Consider the following 21,937-nt stretch of genomic DNA (forward strand, 5'->3'; position numbering starts at 1 on the left):
TTTGGACTGGTGTTGTTTCTGTCCCAATGTTCCTGTCACCTCCTTATGTTAGAGGATAACTTTAATATAAAATTGGGATGGAAACATGTGAGTGGCAGTGATTTACAGTAAATCAAACTTATTATTAACTCTCATTATTATTTTTTATATAATGATAAATATTATAACACTATATTCAATTTTATACCTAATTTTCACAAAGCAGCTTTACAGCAAAGTACATTCAAGCCTTAATCCAACTAAAAAGAACTCCTTCAGAGAGAGAACCAGAACTCCACAAGGGAACCCATCCTCATCTCACCTGACATGTGGATATAAGGGTTACATTAGGATGTTCAGTATCAGCTGTTGCTTTAAAATTTGCATGCATTTCAATTGTGAATATGATAATACTGTTCTATCTGATATACTCTGCCTATAGTGTTTTCATACGCTTGACTGAAGCTGTGTTAGTGTCCAAACCCAACTTCCATTACCCTTTATAAAGCAACCACCTCCCTCAGTCAGCATTCAGGGTAAACAGGAGAACAGTGGTGACTCACACACTTTGTTTGCAACAAAGCTTAACCTAGGAGTTAATGGTGTCTTACTCTTCTAAACACTATATGGACAAAAGTAAGGGGACACCTGCTAATTCTTTGTTTTGTTCTGAAATCAAAAGAGCATTGAATACTAGTTTATCCTGTTTTGTTGTAGTAACTCCAACAAATGCTTTACTCTTTAGAGAAGGATTTCTACAAGATTTTTGTACTTTTTCTTTTTTTTGTGGGGACACCAGTTCATCCCTAACTCATGGTTAACAAGCATAGCTCTTGACTACCATAGGGCCTATTTTTGATTAAGTTTGATGGTTTAGCTGGTCTAAAGCATGCTCAACCTGAACTCTATCTGGTCTACAAGCATGGCCAAACTCATATGCAACATATAGTATGCCAGTTAAAAGCTAGTATATAGCATTTATTGTGTCTGAATGACCAGCTTTTTGACCAAATTCACCATCAAAGACCAGCTTAGACCATCTGAAAGCAGTTACAAGCAGAAGCTGATCTTGAGCTGGATTTTTCAGCATGGTATTCATATGAAAAGTAGGTATGTTAAGTATGATACGTCAGTGTTTCAAGAACGAAATCACAATACATAACTTCTTACAATTATAAGGTACTGATTTATTTTATCCAAATGGAACAGACAGAGAATCGGCACTGACAAAATTGAAACAATGCAAAAATGCAAAAACGTTTAATTCAATTGTTTGTTATAAGCACACACTGTACACCTTAGTATTGGTATAAAGTTATGTTGTATTTGTAATGAAATTTGTAGTTGGACACTGTTGTACAAGTACAGATGAGATGAGATCCACAATATATTGAAAGGTGTATTCAGAGTAATGATAAATACAGGTTAATTCCCTCAGTACAAGATAAACATCCCAGACTTTTGAATGGTAGTGAATATCAGCTATACAGATGACAATAGGGCAAACAATAATAAAGATTTGATTGGCTGTGCTTTAATGAATGGAGGAAACTGAAACAATCACTGAACAGCCTCAGGTCTGAAAGGAAACAGTTATTGAACACGTTAAGATTTAAAACCTCAGAGCCATAACCCTGAGTCAAGAGCTCCCAGTGCTGAGCAATCAAAGGCTTGGCTCTCACACACACACACACACACACACCCCTAAACCCCACCCCCCAACAGGCGCACACACACACACACCGGTCTGAAACCCAATAAAGAAAAGAGACTAGAGCCTTCTGGCACTAAGCCACATATTATACAGCAGAACCAGGCCTACATCTGTCACTGCATTATAGAGTCCCACACTGCAGCTCACTGCTATACACCACTGTACCTCTCTCTCTATCTCTCTCTTTTCTTTCTGTCTATATCTCTGTCTCTCTCCCACAATCCCTCATTTCTTTCTTTCTCTTCTTTTTTCTTCACACTTTCTGACTTCTTATCACTTTTTTCACTCTTTCTATCTCTCATTTTTTCTTTCTCTCCCTGTTTACATTCTCCTTACACCTCTCTCAATTGTCTTTGTTTTTCTTCTCTCTCTCTTTCCACTATATTTCACTTTTCCTCTTTTTTCTTTCCTTCTCTCACATTTTTCTTTCTGCCTATGTCTATGTCTCTGTCATTTCTCTTTTTTTTCTCTTGCCCCTTTCTCCTGGTCTTTTTTTCTCTTCCTCCATCTCTCCTTTCTTTCGCTCTTTCAGGCTTTCATCTCTTTCTTTGCCTTTCTTTCCCTTCAGTCTCTTTGCTTCTTCTGGCCTTCTTCTGCTTCTCCCCTTTCTTTTGCACTTGTTCCACATTTTTTCATTTTTTTTCTTAATATTTAATCTCCTCGTTCTGCTTCTCATTTTTTACTTTCCTCTGTGCTTTCTTTCTCTTTATCCCTCTCTCAATTGTCTTTTCCCCACCCCTGTGTCTTAGTCTGTTTTTGTCTTCCTCCTTTCTTCTGTTCTCTCTTTTTTCCATGTCTCTCCCTTCCTCCACCTTTACTTTATTTTGCTCTCTCTGTTTTTTCTCTATCTTTTTTGCCACTCACTTCTTTTTGCCTGCCCCTTTTTTTGCACCTGTTCCACATTTCTATCAGTTTCTTTTTATTTCTCTCCTTTTTCTGTCATTTTTTTTCTTTCTCTCCCTGCTCCCTTCCTCTGTGTCCCTCTTAAATTGTCTTTATTTTTTTCTTCTGTTTCTTTTCACTATATTTCTCTTTTCCTCCTTTCTACCTCCCTCTCTCTTACAAGTTCCTTTCTTGGTTGGAATCTATATCTCTCTACCTCATTTCTGTATTCTTTCTCAGCTTTTCTTTATTTCTATCTCTTTACCTCTTTTTCTCTCATTGCCACACACCCCGCCTCTCTCCCTCCCTCTTTATTTTCTTTCTTTTGATATCTGTCTTTCTCTCTCTCTCTCTCTCTCTCTCTCTAACATTCTGTAAAACATACCCAACAAAATAACTGAATAACTGTTTCAAATATTTAAAAAATGTAACAAACATAACAAAATATATCGTCACTGTCACACAAAAACACATCAGTCCACATCTCCAAAATCACAGTTATTCTGCAGACCACAATTATTGTCATTGCAGACCATTTCTATTGGTCCATTCATTATCAGATTTGGACTCAATATAAAGAACAACTGCTAGATTTACCTTATGTCAAAAATCGAAAGAACAGAGATGATTTTTCTTATATATATTATTTTATTTCTAATTTTTCCCATTTTCTCCCCAATTTACATGGCCAATTACCCAACCCACTCACTAGGACTCCCCCTATCACTAGTAATGCCCCCGCACACCAGGAGGGTGAAGACTAGAACATGCTTCCTCCGATACATGTGAAGCCAGCCACCGCTTCTTTTTGAGCTGCTGCTGATGTAGCATTACCGAGTAGCCAGCACGCTCGGAGGAAAGTGCAGCGACTCCGTTCCGATACATCAGCTCAGAGATGCCCTGTGCTGTGGACATCACCCTAGGAGTGATGTGGGGAGAGAGCGCCATCTACCCACCTGGAGGGAGCAGGGCCAATTTTGCTCCCTCTGAGCGCCGGGAGCTTGATGGCAAAGCTAAATGAGCCGGGGTTCGAACCTGTGACCTCCTGCTCATAGTGGCAGCGCTTTAGACCACTCGGCGTCCCAGAAATGATATTCTTATATAATGACTATTTCTATTACTTAAAAACATAACATAAAACAGTCAAAATTAAACAATACATACTGAAAGAAAGTGATTATTATCACTCTGTAAAACACTTCCAAACTCTTTAACAAAATCTAATAAAATAAGAAAAGATAATTCACCTTAAATCCAAAGCCATCTACACATCATTGCCGTGAGTCACTAACCCCTTTGTTGCAGTGGAGCTGGGTAAATGGTGATTGTGATTGGCTGGGTCGTTGGCCTCCCACAGCCTGGAGAACTCATCCCGATAGGGTTGCACCAGTTCCGGCTCCTCTGTCACGATCACGTTCTCCTTGTTGCTCTGGACAGCGGTGGCCGTCCAGTTCAGGGAGCCTGTGATCAGTTTACGTCCATCTACCAGCGCAAACTTATGGTGCATGTGCACGACTTTACTCAGCTCATGCCTCACACAGATCCCTGAAACAGTGAACAGGGTTAGAGTTAGAGTAAATTACCTCAGATTTAAATACTCTTCACTGGAAATTAATATGGCAAAGCCAGAAAAGAATTATTTGCAGAGAGAAATAAGTATTGGAGCTCTCTGGCAAACAAGACTTAATACTTGGTGGCAAAACCCTTACTGCCAAGTACAGCAGTCAGACATTTTATTGTAGTTGATGATGAGATTTGCACACGTCAGGAGGAATTTTGGTACACTCCTCTTTGCAGATCATGTCTAAATCTTTAAGATTTTGTGGCTGTTGGCAACTTGGCAACTCACAAGCTTTAGTTTTCTCTGGGGGTCTGGAAGCTGGCTAGGCCACTACAAGATCTTAATGTGCTTCTTTTTGAGCCACTCGTTTGTTGCCTTTGCTGTATGTTTTGGGTCATTGTCATGTTGGAACACCCAGCCACAACCCATTTTTAATGGTCTGGCGGAGGGAAAAGAGGTTGTTACACCCCCAACCCCCTCCCCCCATATGTAGTTTTAGGCTGATGGCTCTCCTTTCTTATGATCAAGTATAACCCACAAGGTGAGATTTTGCATGGTGCCCCAGAACAATGTTGACTGCCAGTCATTTTGTATTTCTACTATTTATTACTATTGCCCCACCAGTTGCCTCCTTCTCACCCAGGGTCTTACTTATGTTATTAGCCCATTCCAGCCTTGTGCAGGTCTATAATTCTGTCTCTGACATCCACACACAGCCTGTATAAGCTGTGAGGTGATATCTTGTGAGGAAAGCTGAACACTGGCAAGCACGCTTATTGCAAGGTGTCCTGAATTATCAGATTTTAAGCAAGGCATGATAGTGTGTGCAGATGGATGGGATCAAAGAATCATTTTAGTGTAAATGATAGAGAAACAACAGCAAAAGCTACAGAACAACAAGAATTATGTTATAATGTGTGAAATTTTATGTACAAAGAAGTCCTGAAGAGTCACCTCTCTCTACCTTCTGAAGCAGCTGTTTACTGTAATAATAAATGTGGTACAAGACTGCACACGCTGGAGCAGCCTGGTGTTGTAATCAGAGTTATGTGCACTTGTGTGTGTGTGTGTGAGTGTATCTGGTGAAATCATGACTGATTCATTTCTACAGACTGTAAAAAGTTTTTATGTAGGTCTTATTGTAGCTAGCAAGTACTGACTGCTGCTTAAACAGGCAGTGCTAAATGAACTAAATGGAACACAGTTTATTCTAATTTTGTTGTAGTAACTTTCTCTACTGAGTTTGACTGCATTCACCAACAAAAGCAAGTGAGGTCAGGATGTTGAGTGGTGATCATCAGCACCCCACCTCATCACCCCCACCTCACCCGCACCCATCTCCCCACCCATTTAAAGAGATATGTAGTCTATGACTAAGCTTAATCCTCGTCCATGAAACCAACCCACAGTGTATTTACTGCAAAAGATGGAATCAAGCATTTAGCATTTTAGCATAACATGCTACATAATTCCAAATGAATCAAGAAATTTGTAAATGTATAAAATTATTCAGAAAACTGGTCCTTTGTAGCTTTTTAGCTTCAAGATAGAATATATATATATATATTAAATGTATACGTATGCCTTATGGGCGCTGAGTGTTTCAGCGTTCTAAAGCTCTGCCAATATGATTGGAGATCGTCTTGCTCTCTCTGAGTGGATAGATGGCGCTCATAACTTTTCATCATAACTCCTAGGGTGATATCGATCAGCAAAAGGCTGCATCTGTGAGCTGATGTATCAGAATCGAGTCGCTGCGCTTTCCTCCGAGTGTGCTGTGAAGCAACTCAGCAATGCTGCATCAGCAGCAGTTTGAAAAGAGGCTTTTATAACATTAACATGTACACTGAAGTTATCATATAATATAAAACGCCAAAAACGGAAACAGAATGATTCAGAATTAAAGCACAGCTCAAAACTACAACACTGTACCTGCCCTGCGGAGGGCACCGATCTGAGAGCCGGTGATGGACATGTAGTCTCGGTCTGTGAGCACTCTAACCGCCAACCCGCGGCCGTGTAACAGCAGCACAGCCCTGCTCAGCTCCAGTTGAGAGAAGGAGAACACACACAGCTCCAGAGACACACATGCCGAGAGGAGGTGCTCCAGCAGCCGTGAGAAGGAGGTGTCAATCCCATGGGGGAGGGGACAGAGGCTGCGAGAGAAGCAAAGTGGTGGTTAGTGGGGTGAACCAAACAGAAGAGCAAATTAAACCCTTAAATATAATACAAAAGTTTTCTTGTAATTGGTTGTATATAACACCAAAAAAAGGTTACATATTCTGTATGATGAAGCAATTTAATTGGCTATGATGACTGCTGTGCTATAATAAAACTGGATACATTTAAGTCAACATTTTACCATGGTGAAGTCCGGTCTGGGCTGTACAGGTGCTCCGTGCACGTTATGGGCGAAGGAAAGAACAGAACTTCTTTTAAGGGCCCCTGGGGGCCCCTCCAGGGCCTCAGACGCCTTGCCAGCCAGTTTACCCACTCCACTCCTAATGTCAAAGCCACTGCTCCGAGCCCCAGCATTTTCAGCAGCTGCCCCAGAGACATCTGACACAGCAAAAAACAAGCACTAAAGAATGATGATGCATTCCCGGGACTGGACAGAATTCTACCGGACAGTAAGTCATCATATGGCCAACATCCAAATGACTGCTGGGCCTCAGGGAGGAAGGAAAGGTGGATGCCAGCTTTATTTTTCTGGGTAGGAGACACTAACCCTGCTGAAATAACAGCCTAGCCAGCACAAGCTGGTCAAACTGGGTTAAGTTAGCTGAACAGCTTCTATTGACCAGTATATAGAGTATGTTCTAGTTTAGGTTTGATTGTTTGGCTGGTCTACAAGTGCAGATCCTGACCCTGACAGTGGTCAACCAAAAATGACCAAAAATCAAATATAACACACTATGTTGATCAAGAGCTGTTATTTAGCTGGCTTACCAGTGGGGTATATTTTTGTCTTTTCAATCACATTTACCATCAAAACTCAGTTTAGACCATCTAAAACCAGCTGGCTACCAGAAACTCTGGTACTGGATTTTTTTTTTCAGCAGGAAATGCTGTTTAAAGTCCTATGTTAAGTTGGAAATGTGCTAAAATGAAGTATCATCTTGTAACTTTCCGTTCCACCTTAAATAGAGCTGCGACTGCATTAAGGCCCCTACAGGTCTCTCCTGATGGCGCCTGTGGCTGCTGCACTATTTAAGGTGGAACGGATAATTGCAACGAGAACAACTTCTCACTGGCATAACGTTATACGTGAACAGCATATATATAACAGCAGTATGGCCTAAAACCATCTAGTAAAAAACAGAGAACTACCAACAAAATCTGTAATTGAACTGGAGTTTTCAGCAATAGTGCAGCATTTCCATTCCATTACAAGCTGCTGCTATACTTAAGGTGGAACTGGTAATTGCAATGACAACAACCTCTGGTTATAATGTAAATATTGTAAGACAATGCTAGTTTTATAAGTTATTTTCAAAACATATCAGAAACTATAATGTTCTGGAAATCATTTAGATAATTAAGACATAAATAAGTGAACGTCATAACTTACATATATAAACATCAATACATTTACATGCATGGCTTAAAACCATCTATTTAAAACCAGCAAACGACCAGCAAATTATTGGACTTGCATTTTCGTGAGGAAATGCTGTTTGAAGTGTCAAATTTAACTAAAATCGTATTATGTTAGGAATATATAAAAAATTGTCTCATTTTGTAACTTTCTATTCCACCTTAAATAGGGCAGCGGTTCCATGGCCTTTCTGGCCAACGCCTATAGATGCTGCTTTATTTAAGGTGGAACGGATAATTGCAACGAGAACAACTCCTCCTCGCTTATAGTGTAAAAATGGCAAGATATTGTAATTTCCGAAAAATATTAGCAACTATAATGTCAAGGGAGTGTTTTAAATAATAAAAACATATGTAAGGGAAATTCATAAAAAGCAGCAGTTTGGCTGAAAACTATCTAGTTAAAACCAGCGAATTATCAGCAAATTTGTTATGAACTGCAGCAGGGAGTTTTCAGCAGGTAAATGCTGTATAAACGGATCAGATTTCAGTAAAATCGTATTACTTAAGACATGGTTTCCTGATAATCCGAGTTTGCCCTGTATTAGGTTAGAAATGTGCTAAAATGAAGTCTCATTTTGTAACTTTCCGTTCCACCTTAAAAAGGGCAGCAATTCCTTTGCGACCCGTACAGACCTTCCCTGACCAACGCCTATAGCTGTTGCTATATTTAAGGTGGAACGGATCATTGCAACGAGAACAACTCCTCCATGGATATAACGTAAAACTGGCAAGATATTGCTAGTTCATTTTATTTTTTATAGTTATTTCCAAAACATATAAGCAACTATAATGTCCAGGAAATCTTTTAGATACGAAAAACATAAATGAGTAAACATACATATTTAAACAGCAGTGCATTAACCGGAATGGCTTAAACCTGCCTAGTTAAAACCAGCAGACTGCCAGCAAAATTTGTTACTGAACTGGATTTTTCAGAAGGAAATGCCGTTTACAGTGTCAAATTTCACAAAAAACGTATTATTTAAGAAATAGTTACGTCCCTACAGGCCTTCCCGGCCAGCGCAAGTAACTTAGCTGCTGCACTATTTAAGGTGGAACGAATCATTGCAACTAGAACAACTCCCCGATTATAGTGTAAAATGCAGGGCCGCTGCTAAGGTTTTGGAGGCCCTAAGCATAACTGGTCACTGTCTTACTGATCCAAATCAATCAATTGTTCTGTATTAGGTTATTAAATTGCTAAAATGAAGTTGTCTCATTTGTAACTTTCCCTTCCACCTTAAATAGTGCAGCAATTCCATTACGGCCCCTACAGGCCTTTGCGGCCAACGCCTATAGCTGCTGCTGCTATATTTAAGGTGGAACTGCTAATTGCAACGAGAACATATGTTTTATATTTATTTCCAAAACATATCAGCAACTATAATGTCCAGTTTTTATATAATAAATACATATATAACTAAGTGAATGACAAACATAAAGAAAAAACAGTGCGTTTAACGTTACCTGCATGGCTATAAATCTTCTACTGAACCTTTACTACAAGAGACTGAGAGCTAACTGGCGACGGAAAACTAAACTGCAGAATGGCGCCATCTGCTGGTTGGCTTCGCAACGTACAACTTATTAGATAAGATAGAATAGATAGACAGACAGACCAGAGACTGTAAAAAAGCATGACGTTATTCAAAAGCAGTGTGTAAGACTCATACCTGTCAAGTCTCCCGTTTTGGCCGGGAAACTACCGTATTTTACTCCACTTTCCCGCCGTCCTCCCGTATTAGTATTTTCCCGTAAATTTCCCGTATTTTATTAAAAAAAAAAAATTATATTATTGAGGATACAGGGCACTGACCGCTCTGTGTCTCTTAACCAATCGTGGAGCCGGTTCAAGGAGAAAGTCCCGCCTTTCAGGAGAAACAGCCAATCAGCTTGCAAGCAGGGTCAGTGTGGGGAATCCCCGCCCTCCTCGCTGTGAGTTCAGGCAGCTAGTTGGAGCTGCTGATGTTAAAACATACATGCAGCGATTTTTCTAAAAGAAAGGTAACGGTAGTCTAATCATGGAAACTGTGATGAGATTTTTCTGATAGCTGCTTAAAAATACTCCGAAATCAAACACACAGATTAAACCTTTTAAAATAAAAAAAAAATACAGCTTGTGACTCAGTTTAACTAGAAATGTGGAGAGGACCGACATTAACTGAACTGATCAGGGGTGGAGTGATCAAAAGGAAGAAGTATTCATTAAAAATTATTGTGTTGGCCCCTTAGGACTAATTTTTACTGATGGAATATATCTGGTCCATGTCCTTTTAGTAAAAGCTCATAATACCATTTTTAGGTCACCAACAGTCATTTTGCAGAATTTGTGCACTCTTTGTTCAATTTTAAATCCATTAAATAAATAAAAAATATATCATATAAAAGAGTGCATTTATTACAAAAAAATACATGAAATCTTAAACAAACAAAAAAATATATAGAAAAGGGTTTTTAATTTGGCTGTATTAAAAGAATGACATATGTAGGAATGTCCACAACATTCCATCAGATTCTGATAATCTAATTGTAGTGTGTAAGTGGTTCACATGTGGTTATTTTAGATTTTTTGTAAACCTGTTTTAAAATGTAAGGGATACTGTACCTTCGTTGGGCTGGTGGGACGGCTTTAAGCGGACAGAGGAAAATATCCCTTATTTTTAAATCTAAAACTTGACAGGTATGGTAAGACTAGTGAAGGAGAACACGCCAAGATGCCAACTTGATGAATATGATCTTGTTTTGTTTGCAATATTTGAGGTTTAAAAGCTCTGAATCTTTTTTGTTATCACAGCCATTTCTCATTTTCTGCATTTCAAATTTAATTCATATGGTTTGTTTGACTTTTATTGATAGATGTCCAGTCTATGAAACAGACAAATAGACAGTTTTTTTTGTTTGTTTTATGTGGCAAAGTCAAAAGAACCAAACACAACATGAGTTTAAAATGTGTTTATTGCATGAAAGAAAACGTGGACATTTTTATTAGCTCAATTCTTTTTTAACCCATTCAGACATGAATTTTCTTTAGTGATGGACAAAAAATGTACGAATGCTGTTTTCTCTCTGTAATGCACAGAAATTAAGACTGATATTCTACTATAAAATTTATATAGCAAATAAAAAATCCAATTAACTAATTAGCTACTTTTTCATTGGTTTTAACTTGTTCATTGGCTGGTTCATGGTCTATTCCATTGGTCAACAGCTCTTAAACATATATGATGTCCATTGTAATGGATGCAGAGTCTGAAAGGGTTCATTTCTCTTGCTGCTGGAAGATTTTAACTGCTAGATGGCAGTGGAGGACCAGCAGCAGGCGCCAGTATTAACATCAGGCTGGGGCAGAGCTGTTTTATGTGGAGCCTGACCACAAAATCACTGTGAACCGCTAGAGTGAGCCCAACATAAATGGGGGTGAATGGAGGAGCTAAATGGCTAAATATTAAAATAATAGTATATTTTGCTAAAACAGCACAGAAAACATATCTTTTTCTTATTATTAATAGAATTGAGAGTTTTCTTGAACAATTGCCTTTGTCTGGTTAAATGTGCCTGCTTCTACTCCATTATACAGCTCTGGAAAAAAAAGGGGCCACTTAAAAATTTCTTTGATTTTACCAAGTTGAAAATCTCTGGAATATAATAAAGAGGAAGATGGATGATCACAAGCCATCAAACCAAACTGAACTGCTTGAATTTTTGAACCAGGAGTGGCATAAAATTATCCAAAAGCAGTGTGTAAGACTGGTGGAGGAGAACATGCCATGATGTCATGGCCACGCCTTAGGATCTCATTCCCACACCTTAGTAAGTTGTGGCCTTATCTTAATTATCTCATTCACACGCCTTATTTATTTAATTCCAACGCATTAGGATCTCATTTCCACACCTTAATAAGTCGTGGCCACATCTTAGGATATCATTCACACGCCTTAATAAGTCGTGGGCATGCATTACTTATCTTTTAACATGATGCCACCTCAGGGGCTCCGTAGTTTCCCCTAAAATTCCCTAAAGTTATAAAAAGTATCTGTAAAAGTAAAAAACAAACTGGGCCTAGATCAGTGTGAAAGGTAAACTCTACTCGAAAGCAGTTAATTCAGCCTGTGTGTGTTAATGGTGTCAGTATAGGGTTTATTTGAATCCGTCGTAGGTCGCCTCCTCGCTGCGCTGGTCGCAGTATTTGCGGTCATACACTAGGCGGGAGCCGCCCATTGGGGTCAGGCCTTTCTGGGAAGGGACTTTATTGGTGCCCATCTGCAGAGACACGGTGGTGGTGTCCACTGGCTCCACACTCATGTTCTTCTCAGTCACCTGCCTCACTGTGCCCAGAGCTGCCATACCAGACTATAGAGAGAGAAAAAAAGAGAGAGAGAGAGAGAGATAGAGAGAGAGAGAGAGAGAGAGAGAGAGAGAGAGAGAGAGAGAGAGAGAGAAATAGAGATTACAGATACAGAGACCACTTTTTTTTATTTTACCAAATTGAAAACCTCTGGAATATAATCAAGAGGAAGATGGATGATCACAAGCCATCAAACCAAACTGAACTGCTTGAATTTTTGCATCAGGAGTGGCATCAAGTTATCCAAACGTAGTGTGTAAGACTGGCGGAGGAGAACATGCCAAGATGCATGAAAACTGTATTGATGCATGAAGCAAATATTGATTTCTAAATTCTTAAAACTTCATAAATATAAACTTGTTTTCTTTGCATTGGTCTGAAAGCTCTGAATCTTTTTAGTAATATCAGCCATTTCTCAAATTTGGCAAATAAATGCTCTAAATGACCATTTTAATGAGAATTTAATTTGTCAAGATGTTTGTTGGCAAACATGAATTGGGTCGTTGTGATTTTTTGCCTTGGAATTCTACTATCGAGACCATATTTGACAAGTCTTTTTCTTATTATTGAATCATTAACACAGACCATAACTGGTCCAAGTTATATCTGCAGTTTTTTTAGATGTTGTTCTGGGTTCTTTTGTGACCTCCTGGATGAGTTGTCCATGTCCTTTTGGAATAACTATGGTCGGCCGGTCACTCCTGGGAAGATTCACCACTGTTTCATGTTTTCTCCATAAGTGAATAATAGTGTGGTCTTAAAAATGACTTTGTAACATTTTCAAGACTGATACATTTCAATCACTTTGATTTTTTTTACATCTGTTTATGAATTTCTTCATAATATGTTCCTTTTTGCAATCTTTTATCTGCTTCATGTTGTCAGACAGATGTGACTTTTTGATTATACAGGTCTGGCAGTAATCAGGCCTGGTTGTGGCTAGAGAAATTGAACTTTCCAAAAAAAGTTGTAAATCAAAGTTAGTTCATGTGGTTTGTTTGACTTTTTCATGGCACTGTATGCTGTATTGATAGTTTTGCTAAAGAAATTTTTCATATTATCTCACCATGCTGGCACACTTATTGGTGCCCATTTGGAGGTGAATGCTGTTGCGGTCCACAGGCTTCTCCACGCCCATCTTGGGGTCATAAATGTGCCGTCTTGTTCCATAGGACGTCATGCCCTTCTGACTGGCATACTTGTTGGAGCCCATCTGAATGTAAATAGATCATGGTTAATACACTGTATGAATGAATGTATTAAGACACATATTTATTCATTTTGTTTCTTCTTAAATCAAGAGTGTTAAAACTAATTTAATCTGCTTTTGTTGGAGTAAATTTCTCTACTGTCCAGGGAAGACTTTTTACTGGATTATGGAATACTGCGTTGAGGATTTAATTGCATTCAGAAACAAGAGGAAGAGTTATCAAGCTTATCAAGCTTAGGAAGATATGGGTGAATGATGAGACCCGTTGTTGATTCTGACCTGTTGGCAGATGATGCTGTTTCCCTCTTTCAGTTTCTCAGGGGTGAACTTCCGATTTTTCTTGGAGCTGTACTTCACTCCAATGTCATATTTTGTGTAGAATCCTTTGGTCTTTGCCTGTATAGAAGACATTATTCACAAATTTATATTTGGCTAATCAAATTGGGTATTTTATATTGATAAATGATCAACTCAGCAAACTCTTTCGCTGAGAACATTCATATGATGTGTTTCAAAGTCTAGGCTGATGTCGAGGTAGGGCAGGCCCTTGGTATACTCCTTTATCTATTGGTGTCTATTGGTTATTATTTTTATTGTTGATGATTATGGCTTACACACAATGAAAAAACAGAAATCTCAGAAAATTTGAATATTATATAAGACCAATTGGTACTTTTGGCAGTGTGGGCAGTGTGCCAAGTCCTGCTGGAAAATTAAATCTGCATCTCAATGAATTCTGGGACTACATTTTACTTACAATTTTTGATATGCTTTAAAATTCATATTGACAAAAATCCATGTCTTTGTTTTTTACGTGATAATAGTTATTTTTCATTTACACTAGTTCAAAACTGAGACTGATCTTTGCTGGCTTAACAGCAGCTAAAAAGACAATAATATTTAATTAGTTTAATCCCGAAACAAGACTCAGAACAATGGCTGTTATTCTATTATGACAGTGTCTCTCTTGAACAGACTACTGCAATGATAAATAAAGTGACAGTGACTGAGATTATCTATTCTTTATATCTGTATCTGCTTATGTTGTATTTTCTTTTTTGTGCTGAATCGTAAATTCTATATTTTTGTTTAAAAACAAAAGAAGGATGTAAGTGATATCAGTGCATCACAGGCTTGATGCAACAAAATATCAAGTCATATTTACTTTAATCTATTTTAAGTTTGTCTGTTTCAATACATTTGCTGGGTGGGTTCAGGTAAAAGGTAAAAATCTTCTAAATTGTGAGTCTGATCCATATGTAAATAACTTTAAATAAAAAAAATATATAAAAAAATGTATCTTTTGTCTAATATTAATCTTTTTTATTATCAAACCCAAATATTTTTAGTCCACAGCAAAAATACCAGGATTGGCCTCACTGTTCCAACATTTTTTGATGTGAGCATATGAAGGGTCCATCACTCTGCTGTAGCCTTCCTAACGTATGGGCAGTCTTAAAGCACAGGTATATAGCCAGTCTATAGTGTTATTTTTGCTTTCATTTAACATCAGCAGCACAGGTATCATTACTGCCTAGGTCAAAAGTAGAATAACTGATCAGTTTCCAAAAGCAAAACTCACCATTCCAGCCAGTGTGACGAGGGTACACTGCACCTGAGTGTGGTTCATATCCTCAAACAGGTCATTGGCCTCAAAGATGTCATGAGGCTTCAGCCCATAATCGCTGATGGCTCGAATAAAGTTTGTGATGTTCTCCAACTAAATGGAGCAAAGAACAGTAAGCACAGAGAGAGTTAAGCAGCATGTTAGTGCATTTAAAAAGTCCTGTGTAAATAAGCACACTACTTAGAGATGTTTTCAATGCTCTGCATTCCGCTTTTCTCACAAATGCTTTAAATGGTTTGGAAGGTTTGGCTGCTAACCAGCAACATTAGCACTTCTTCTAATTTAGCAGGGTGGCAATTGAAACACTTTAAAAACAATTTACATTTAAACAAAAAACCGAGAGCAAATGAGGTAATATAATCCATTAACTGATGAAGTGTGATGCTTCTTATTAATGCATTTGTCAGTCTGGACTGGATGTTTCGGTTTGGCTGAGTAACTATTTACACATTAAATCTGTGAAATCTGTGATTTTTATGCCAGAGCCCATAAAGCACCAGTCTTTGACTGGCTGGTGCCAACACCCACTCATACACACACACACACACACACAAACACACACACACTTCTGCATACATGGTATGCAGGTATAAGTCAAATGGTGACTTGAAATGTAAATGTGTTGAAATGGGCACTGCAGAATCAAAATAATATGGTGAGTTTTTCTATCAATCATTCATTGCAGCAGGAAGCCAACCAAATCTCAATTCCACCCACGTTCATTCCATCCACGTTTTATAAGCCTGCACAGTGCCAACACATGCCATTCTGTCACGGTTTAGGTTACCATGTTTTAGGCTGTACAAGTAGCTGTGTGTTTGTATTAGCGAAGTTCTACAACTCAGACTGAAAGATTGAGGGATTTCCTTTCTTGTTAAAAAAAACAAAATACTTGAACACAACCAATCCGTTTCCTTTTTATAACAAATAATACGAAAGTCTTAAGAGATATATAGCTGTAATAAATTTGTTAAGAGATCAAACTTCATACCTTGTGCCAGTTGAGAGCTGGCTGGTTGATCTTCGGTACTAATCCAGGCTGGAGTTTGTTGATCAACCTAGCAGAAACAGTACCATAAAAGCAGAATTAGCCTACATTCTCCAGAAAAGGGGTCGAGAAAGGACAGACTGGTCTGTAAATGTACTCATAGCTGTGTTGTCTGTTGGATCTAGATATAGAAATGCAGCTCATACCTGAAATGATGCCATTTAAAGCCCTGTTTTTGACTGACATCTAATCTTACACAGTTTTCCCTTTACCCCAATTGCACTTCATCAGCTAAAACATGCTAGCTAGCTTCTTTAATAGGAGCTAAAACTGTGTACCAGTTTGCTTCTATCCACCATATAAATTTACACAACTATCCACAACTAGCTTTAAACAGCATTAAGCTGCTAATTCATTTTTAACTAATTTCTCTACAAATTTGGATACAAAATACATCTGAAGTTTGATGTTGGTGCAGGAAATGATGTCACATCCTGAAGTTGAGCATCCTGGTAATTGTCTATTATTTATATTTATAACAGATAGCTAAGGACTTTTTTAGGAGTTTACCAAAACTAGCTTTAAAAACTTTTTTATCTGTGACCAACTGATAATAAGGCATTATACATAATATGTTATGTATATTATAAATGTAATTGTACTGCCATACTATATCCATGAAAACATGTCCACAGATTGCTTCATTTTTAATGTTCTATTTAAAATGTGGAAATTCAAACATCTTAAATTAAATGTAACGCAGCTAGCAGCACAAGTTATTAGCTAACAAGGCACAGTCTGTCTAAGGCTAGTTTGCACAGTGATTTAGTTTCATTACTCGTTAAGCAAGTTATTTTATTTAGTTAGTTATTTTAGCCTCATAGCTTGAGACAGCAAAGATGTCTTGATATTGTGTTTACTACTGTAACTTAGCATAGTTAGCATGACTAGGCTTTTATATAGGTTTGTGACTTATTCTACTGTCAGAAGTATGTAGCATATAAAACATTAAGGCTTTAAATGAAGTCTTTGATTACTATAATCTATTAACTAGCTTATTTGTACAGTTCTAAACTAAATAAACATTACCATAAAAGCAGAATTAGCCTACATTGTCCAGAAAAACAGTTTCTGGGAGGCCCAGTAAGGACAGACCTAATAAAAAGCCTAAAAAATGTACTCATAATTAACTGTAATTTCTTAGCTTCCTCAACAGGTCAAGGGTTTAAAGTGGTACTTTATTAGTTTCTACTTTAATTTTGCTTGTACAGTTCTTAACAGAAAGCTACATGTTTTCATACTGTATTGTATTTGGGGTTATGGGAGAACCCAGTGAGATCAGAATGACTAATGAATAACATCCATGAATATAATTTTTTTTTAGCTTAATCCTTATCTAACTTAAATTACTTACAGAAATGTTGTCAATTTTAAACTAGTATTTGACAGTCTTGTCCTTGCTAAAAATAGGATGAAATAGGGCCAGCTAATGAGCTAATTTGACTTTGATTTGGACCTAAAACTAAAAGGATTCGAATCACAGTTGTCTCAAATGGACTTGATCAAGTTTGAAATGGTCATAAGTGTTATTAAGTGATTAATGCTAATTCATGACCATGACAGCATTTTCCAATAATGGTAAAGAGTAGAGTTTATTAGATAATTATCAGTAAAATAATGACAAAAACAAGCAACTTCTAAATGTATCTATTAAAAACTACTATTGTTCAGTCATATTCTAAAATACTGAACAGGGGGCTCTGACAGGTCCAGTGGGCTAAGTGCTCCCACTATGATCAGGAGATCACTGGTTTGAATCCTGGTCATGCTGCTTGTCATCAGGTGCCAGAGCCCTGAGAGAGCACAATTGGCTTTACTCTCTCTGGGTGGGTAGAAGGTGTTTTCTCCACACATCACTCCATATAATAGTGATAGAGGAGTTCGGGTAATTGGCCTTGTAAAATGGGATAAAAAAATGTAAATAAGCAAAAAAAAGAAATAGCAGTGGTCACTCACTCGCAGAGGATGACCCCATCCTTGAGACCCTCCATGAATTTGTCTGGCATGACCCGGCCTGTGACCTCTTGCATCCAGAGACGCAGGGCCTCCTCCGTCTGGGGGTCATACTTCTGCACCAGCTATAATGAAAAGATCAAAAGAAAAACATGTGATATTTACTGTATGTCTAAAGGTTTGTGTACTTGATACACCATTAATTTTGAATTTAAGGGTATTAATTATGAGATTGTTTTGCCTTTTACTTTTCTAGAAAACTATATATGTTGGAACATGGTTATACAGATTTGATTGCATGGATGGCCTGGATAGTTACAGGCATATCATGTAAAATGGTCTGCAGTTACATACTTCCACATTTCCAGCTAGAGACTAGGACTCTTATAGTGGAGTAGAAGATAGTGACCGTGGGGAATCTAGGCTTACAGGAGGGTCTACTGTGTGCCAACCACAGACTAACATTAAGACCAGTACTAAGTAGTGTACCTCTCAGACTAATGACCCATTTGTCAGTGTTAATAGGATGCGGGACAGCTTATGTCTGTGTATATGCAATTGGTCCTTCTAAATATTGTGATTATATTGACTGAGGGCTTGTCTGGTTGTCTTAAGACTTCTTCATAATTCCCTGTGAACATGGTTTTATGCCTAAAATGGAATCGTTCTGAAGCATATAATACTGGAAATTCCCAGAACAGTCCTCCAGGATTCACAATTTTTCATGCATGTGCCTGTTTCGTCTTTTTAACACATCTGGCCTTATTTTAGCAATCTATAGCGCACCAGTCTCGAGTGCATTCTGCAACTGGATTTAGGGCATGTCTATATGTCATGAGGGCACAAAAAATACGCCTTTACACGATTCAAAATACGCAAAAGGCATGAACTAACTGTCTTAAAATAATCAGTGTTTCACTTGCTATTTCATCGTATTAAAGGATCTTGCTGCTTAATTAATATATGCAATTTATCTCACCTTGCTGCAGGTGCTTTCTGTACAATACAGTTTATGTTAGTGGTTTGAATGATATACCTGCTTGTTTGGAACTACTTGTCTTATTAATAATGTAGAAATCTGTGGATCAACAAGTTAATAGACATTATTAAAATAATATACCCTGACTATCTGTGCACATTAATTTTTCTGGTGTTATCTGACTCAATATTCTGGTCACCACTGTTAAATAGGGCATATACCAGATAATATGCATGCAACACCCACACAGGTGTTAAATTGCACAGTCATTTTGTTGAATTTCCACAGAAAAGCAATAGCCAATAGTATAACAGCTTTGCAGCAGCTTCATGTAAGCCTAAATGTGTTCTCTGGAATGATGAAGCTCCATTTGGTACCTTTGGGTTGAGTTGAAGTGGCATTTGTGATCCAAAATAGAAAATACCAATACTAATCATTCAACATCAATTTATGACCTTGTCAATGCTTTTGTCTGGGCTCAGTGCAATCAAATCCTCACTTTCAAGATGAGTGGAGGCTGTTCCTCAAACTAAAGTGTGTAGTTTGTATTAATACCCTTTATTTCAGATGATACCTTCAATTAAATAGTATATATAAACAATTAAACAGAATATTATTATATTAGTCTGTCTCTCTCTCATTCACATGTTTCTTACCTTGTTCCTGACGTCGGCTGACAGCCCGAAGGTGGGTCCTTTGCTGAACTGGGTGCTCATGGTGTCTGCTGTAGAGTTGAGCTGTGTGGTCACTCTTGCTGTAGCCTGTCTAATCTCACTCTGAGCTGAAGCCCAGCAGTGGCCACCACCTGCCCACCCCTCTCTTTTAAAACCCACCACTCTCTGGATGGCATACTTGACTGCTACTGATTGGCTAAGGCCTTGTATGGTCCGGCCAATCAGAAGGAAGGTAAGCAGTGGAATGTAATTTTCCTATTGCAAGAACATATTAAATATTATATTATACACTACAAACTGTACTGTATGCTATACATCAGTCAGCCGCAACATTAACACCACCCGCCTAGGTCACAACAGCTCTGATCTTTCAAGGCATGGACTTTGCAAGTAGGAACGTCCATGGATCACATTAGTGAGGCTTAGGTGTCCATGTCCCTGTCTCCAGTTCACTGTGTGTCCTTCCTTGAAACACTTTTTTAAGTTCTAACTACTGCACACCAGAAATACCCCAAAAGCCTGCCTGATGTTTTAGAAATGTTCTGACCCAGACACCTAACACTTTTTCTTCCATATACACTAACACAACAAGTTTAGAAACTGACTGTTCACTTGCTGCCTAATTTATAGATTAAAACCCTTTTACAGATACTACTACAGATGAAGACAAAAAAACATGTCATCTGCTGGTGTTGATCCACTGTGTTTTATTATCAAGTCTAAAGTCAGTGCAGTTTTGTTTTCCCACAAAATCTTACAGCACTTCATGCTTCCCTCAGCTGACAACTTTTATTTAGATGCGGATTTCATTTTCCAGCAGGACTTTGCACACTGCCCACACTGCCAAAAGTATCATTTGGTCTTATAATATTGTTTTTTGTTTTTTTTTTAAATACTGACTTTTGCGTTTTCATTGGCTGTAAGCCATAATCATCAACAATAAAAGAAATAAACTCTTAAAATAGATCACTCTGTGTGTAATACACCTATATAATATATAAGTTTCACATTTTGAACTGAATTACTGAAATAAAGTAACTTTACAATTATATTACAGTTTTTTGAGATGTACTAGTATACTATTGATACTACATACTATAAACTGTACTATACATTTGATAGACTCTCAACTAACAAAAATGTTATGATGAAACTGGCACTCATCAGGACCGCCCCAGGAAAAAAGAGCAAGAGTTTCCTCTGTTGCACATGATAAGTTCATCAGAGTTTCCAGCCTTAGAAACAGCTAAAAGTTAACAGAACCCAGATAAGAGCACCTAAATGCTTCTTCACAGAGTATATGAGAATGGGTGTCCAAACCTTTGACTGGTACTGTGTGTGTGTATACTGTATACTGTAGACTATATACTGTAGTATTGGTCTGACTGAGTGACAAACTGAAGAAAACCAGCAAGTTGTACTTACTGGACACAATTATTATGTACATGCTTAGTAAAATGATAATGATTCTTTTACCTTATTAAATTGAGAGAAAAAGAAAAAATGAGAGCAAGAGTGAGAGAGATGGAATGCTAGTGCTTTATTTGGTAATGATGGCAGCATGTTAGAGTTAGAGAGTCTCTACCATGTGTTTAGATGGAGAGCTTTTAAAAAGGAGAGTGAACTGAGAGAGATGTGAAAGTTCTCCAAAAGGCCGTCTCAAAACCCTGTGCTTTTTAAGTGTTGAGCCAATTTTCAGAGTTCAGGCGGTACAAAGTTTTCATGAGATGTTCTTATTTATTTCACATAATTGTACAGTGGCTTGCAAAAGACTCTGAAATTAAATATTTATTGCTGTAAAACCAGCCTGTCATTCTAACAAGCAGCTGTCAAAAATAAATTTGTGGACAAAGCTTAAATAGGCCTAGTATAGGTAATTATAAGGCAACCACAAGGTTTACCAAATTTTACCATCATCAGAACATCACGTATAAAATTAGGGAGACATATGAAGATTCAATTAGAATACAAATAGTCATATTTGTGTTGTAAACATGAGTTCTGGATGGACTACTGTAAATGACTGAACACATCAATGACTGAATTACACAGAAATGTTGAAAAATTTTAATTTGCCTTTAGTATTTGTTTATAAGTAGTAAAATATTGGACAGAGTCAAGTGTGGAGTTTTGTTGACATCTAGAATTAAATGTGTGCATGTAATGTATTATTGTTATGGCGGACCTAAATGCAGGTAAGATAGAATTTAAATAAATAAATAATAAACAAAGAAACAAGGAACAAAGATGTAAACCAAAACAAATGAGAGAAAATGATAAACAAACAGGGAGGCTAATAAATGAGGACCTAAAAAAAGACAGAATAAACTAACAGGGCAGAGAACATAAACGAAGGAATAAACAA

At 37.7% G+C, this 21,937-nt stretch overlaps 2 protein-coding genes across 2 annotated transcripts; both read right to left on the bottom strand.

The window, feature by feature from the left end:
* Positions 1 to 1,142: 1,142 nt before the first annotated feature.
* Positions 1,143 to 9,314, bottom strand: pld6 (phospholipase D family, member 6). The gene is made up of 4 exons (XM_049470140.1): positions 9,204 to 9,314; positions 6,499 to 6,695; positions 6,069 to 6,292; positions 1,143 to 4,120 (listed from the first exon to the last, which is right to left on the bottom strand). The coding sequence occupies exons 1-4, from the start codon at positions 9,207 to 9,209 to the stop codon at positions 3,840 to 3,842; spliced, it is 708 nt and encodes a 235-aa protein (XP_049326097.1). The 5' UTR covers positions 9,210 to 9,314; the 3' UTR covers positions 1,143 to 3,839.
* A 1,359-nt stretch (positions 9,315 to 10,673) lies between these two features.
* cnn1a (calponin 1, basic, smooth muscle, a) lies at positions 10,674 to 20,001 on the bottom strand. Its single transcript, XM_007246664.4, has 7 exons — positions 19,555 to 20,001; positions 17,923 to 18,044; positions 15,910 to 15,976; positions 14,874 to 15,011; positions 13,571 to 13,687; positions 13,148 to 13,294; positions 10,674 to 12,086 (listed from the first exon to the last, which is right to left on the bottom strand). The coding sequence occupies exons 1-7, from the start codon at positions 19,612 to 19,614 to the stop codon at positions 11,874 to 11,876; spliced, it is 864 nt and encodes a 287-aa protein (XP_007246726.3). The 5' UTR covers positions 19,615 to 20,001; the 3' UTR covers positions 10,674 to 11,873.
* Positions 20,002 to 21,937: the final 1,936 nt, after the last annotated feature.

Source organism: Astyanax mexicanus, chromosome 21 (genome assembly GCF_023375975.1).
Source record: "Astyanax mexicanus isolate ESR-SI-001 chromosome 21, AstMex3_surface, whole genome shotgun sequence".
NCBI classification, from domain to species: Eukaryota; Metazoa; Chordata; class Actinopteri; order Characiformes; family Acestrorhamphidae; genus Astyanax; species Astyanax mexicanus.

Excerpts from the sequence above, each read along its gene's own strand:
- pld6 (XM_049470140.1), bottom strand. Across the intron at positions 6,293-6,498 it reads CCAGACCGGACTTCACCATG|CCTCTGTCCCCTCCCCCATG; the intron begins GTAAAATGTTGA and ends CTTCTCTCGCAG. Across the intron at positions 4,121-6,068 it reads CGGTGCCCTCCGCAGGGCAG|GGATCTGTGTGAGGCATGAG; the intron begins GTACAGTGTTGT and ends TCACTGTTTCAG.
- cnn1a (XM_007246664.4), bottom strand. The coding sequence starts at position 19,614 with ATGAGCACCCAGTTCAGCAAAGGACCCACCTTCGGGCTGTCAGCCGAC. Across the intron at positions 15,012-15,909 it reads CAGCTCTCAACTGGCACAAG|TTGGAGAACATCACAAACTT; the intron begins GTATGAAGTTTG and ends TGCTCCATTTAG. Across the intron at positions 13,295-13,570 it reads ACAGCATCATCTGCCAACAG|ATGGGCTCCAACAAGTATGC; the intron begins GTCAGAATCAAC and ends ATTTACATTCAG.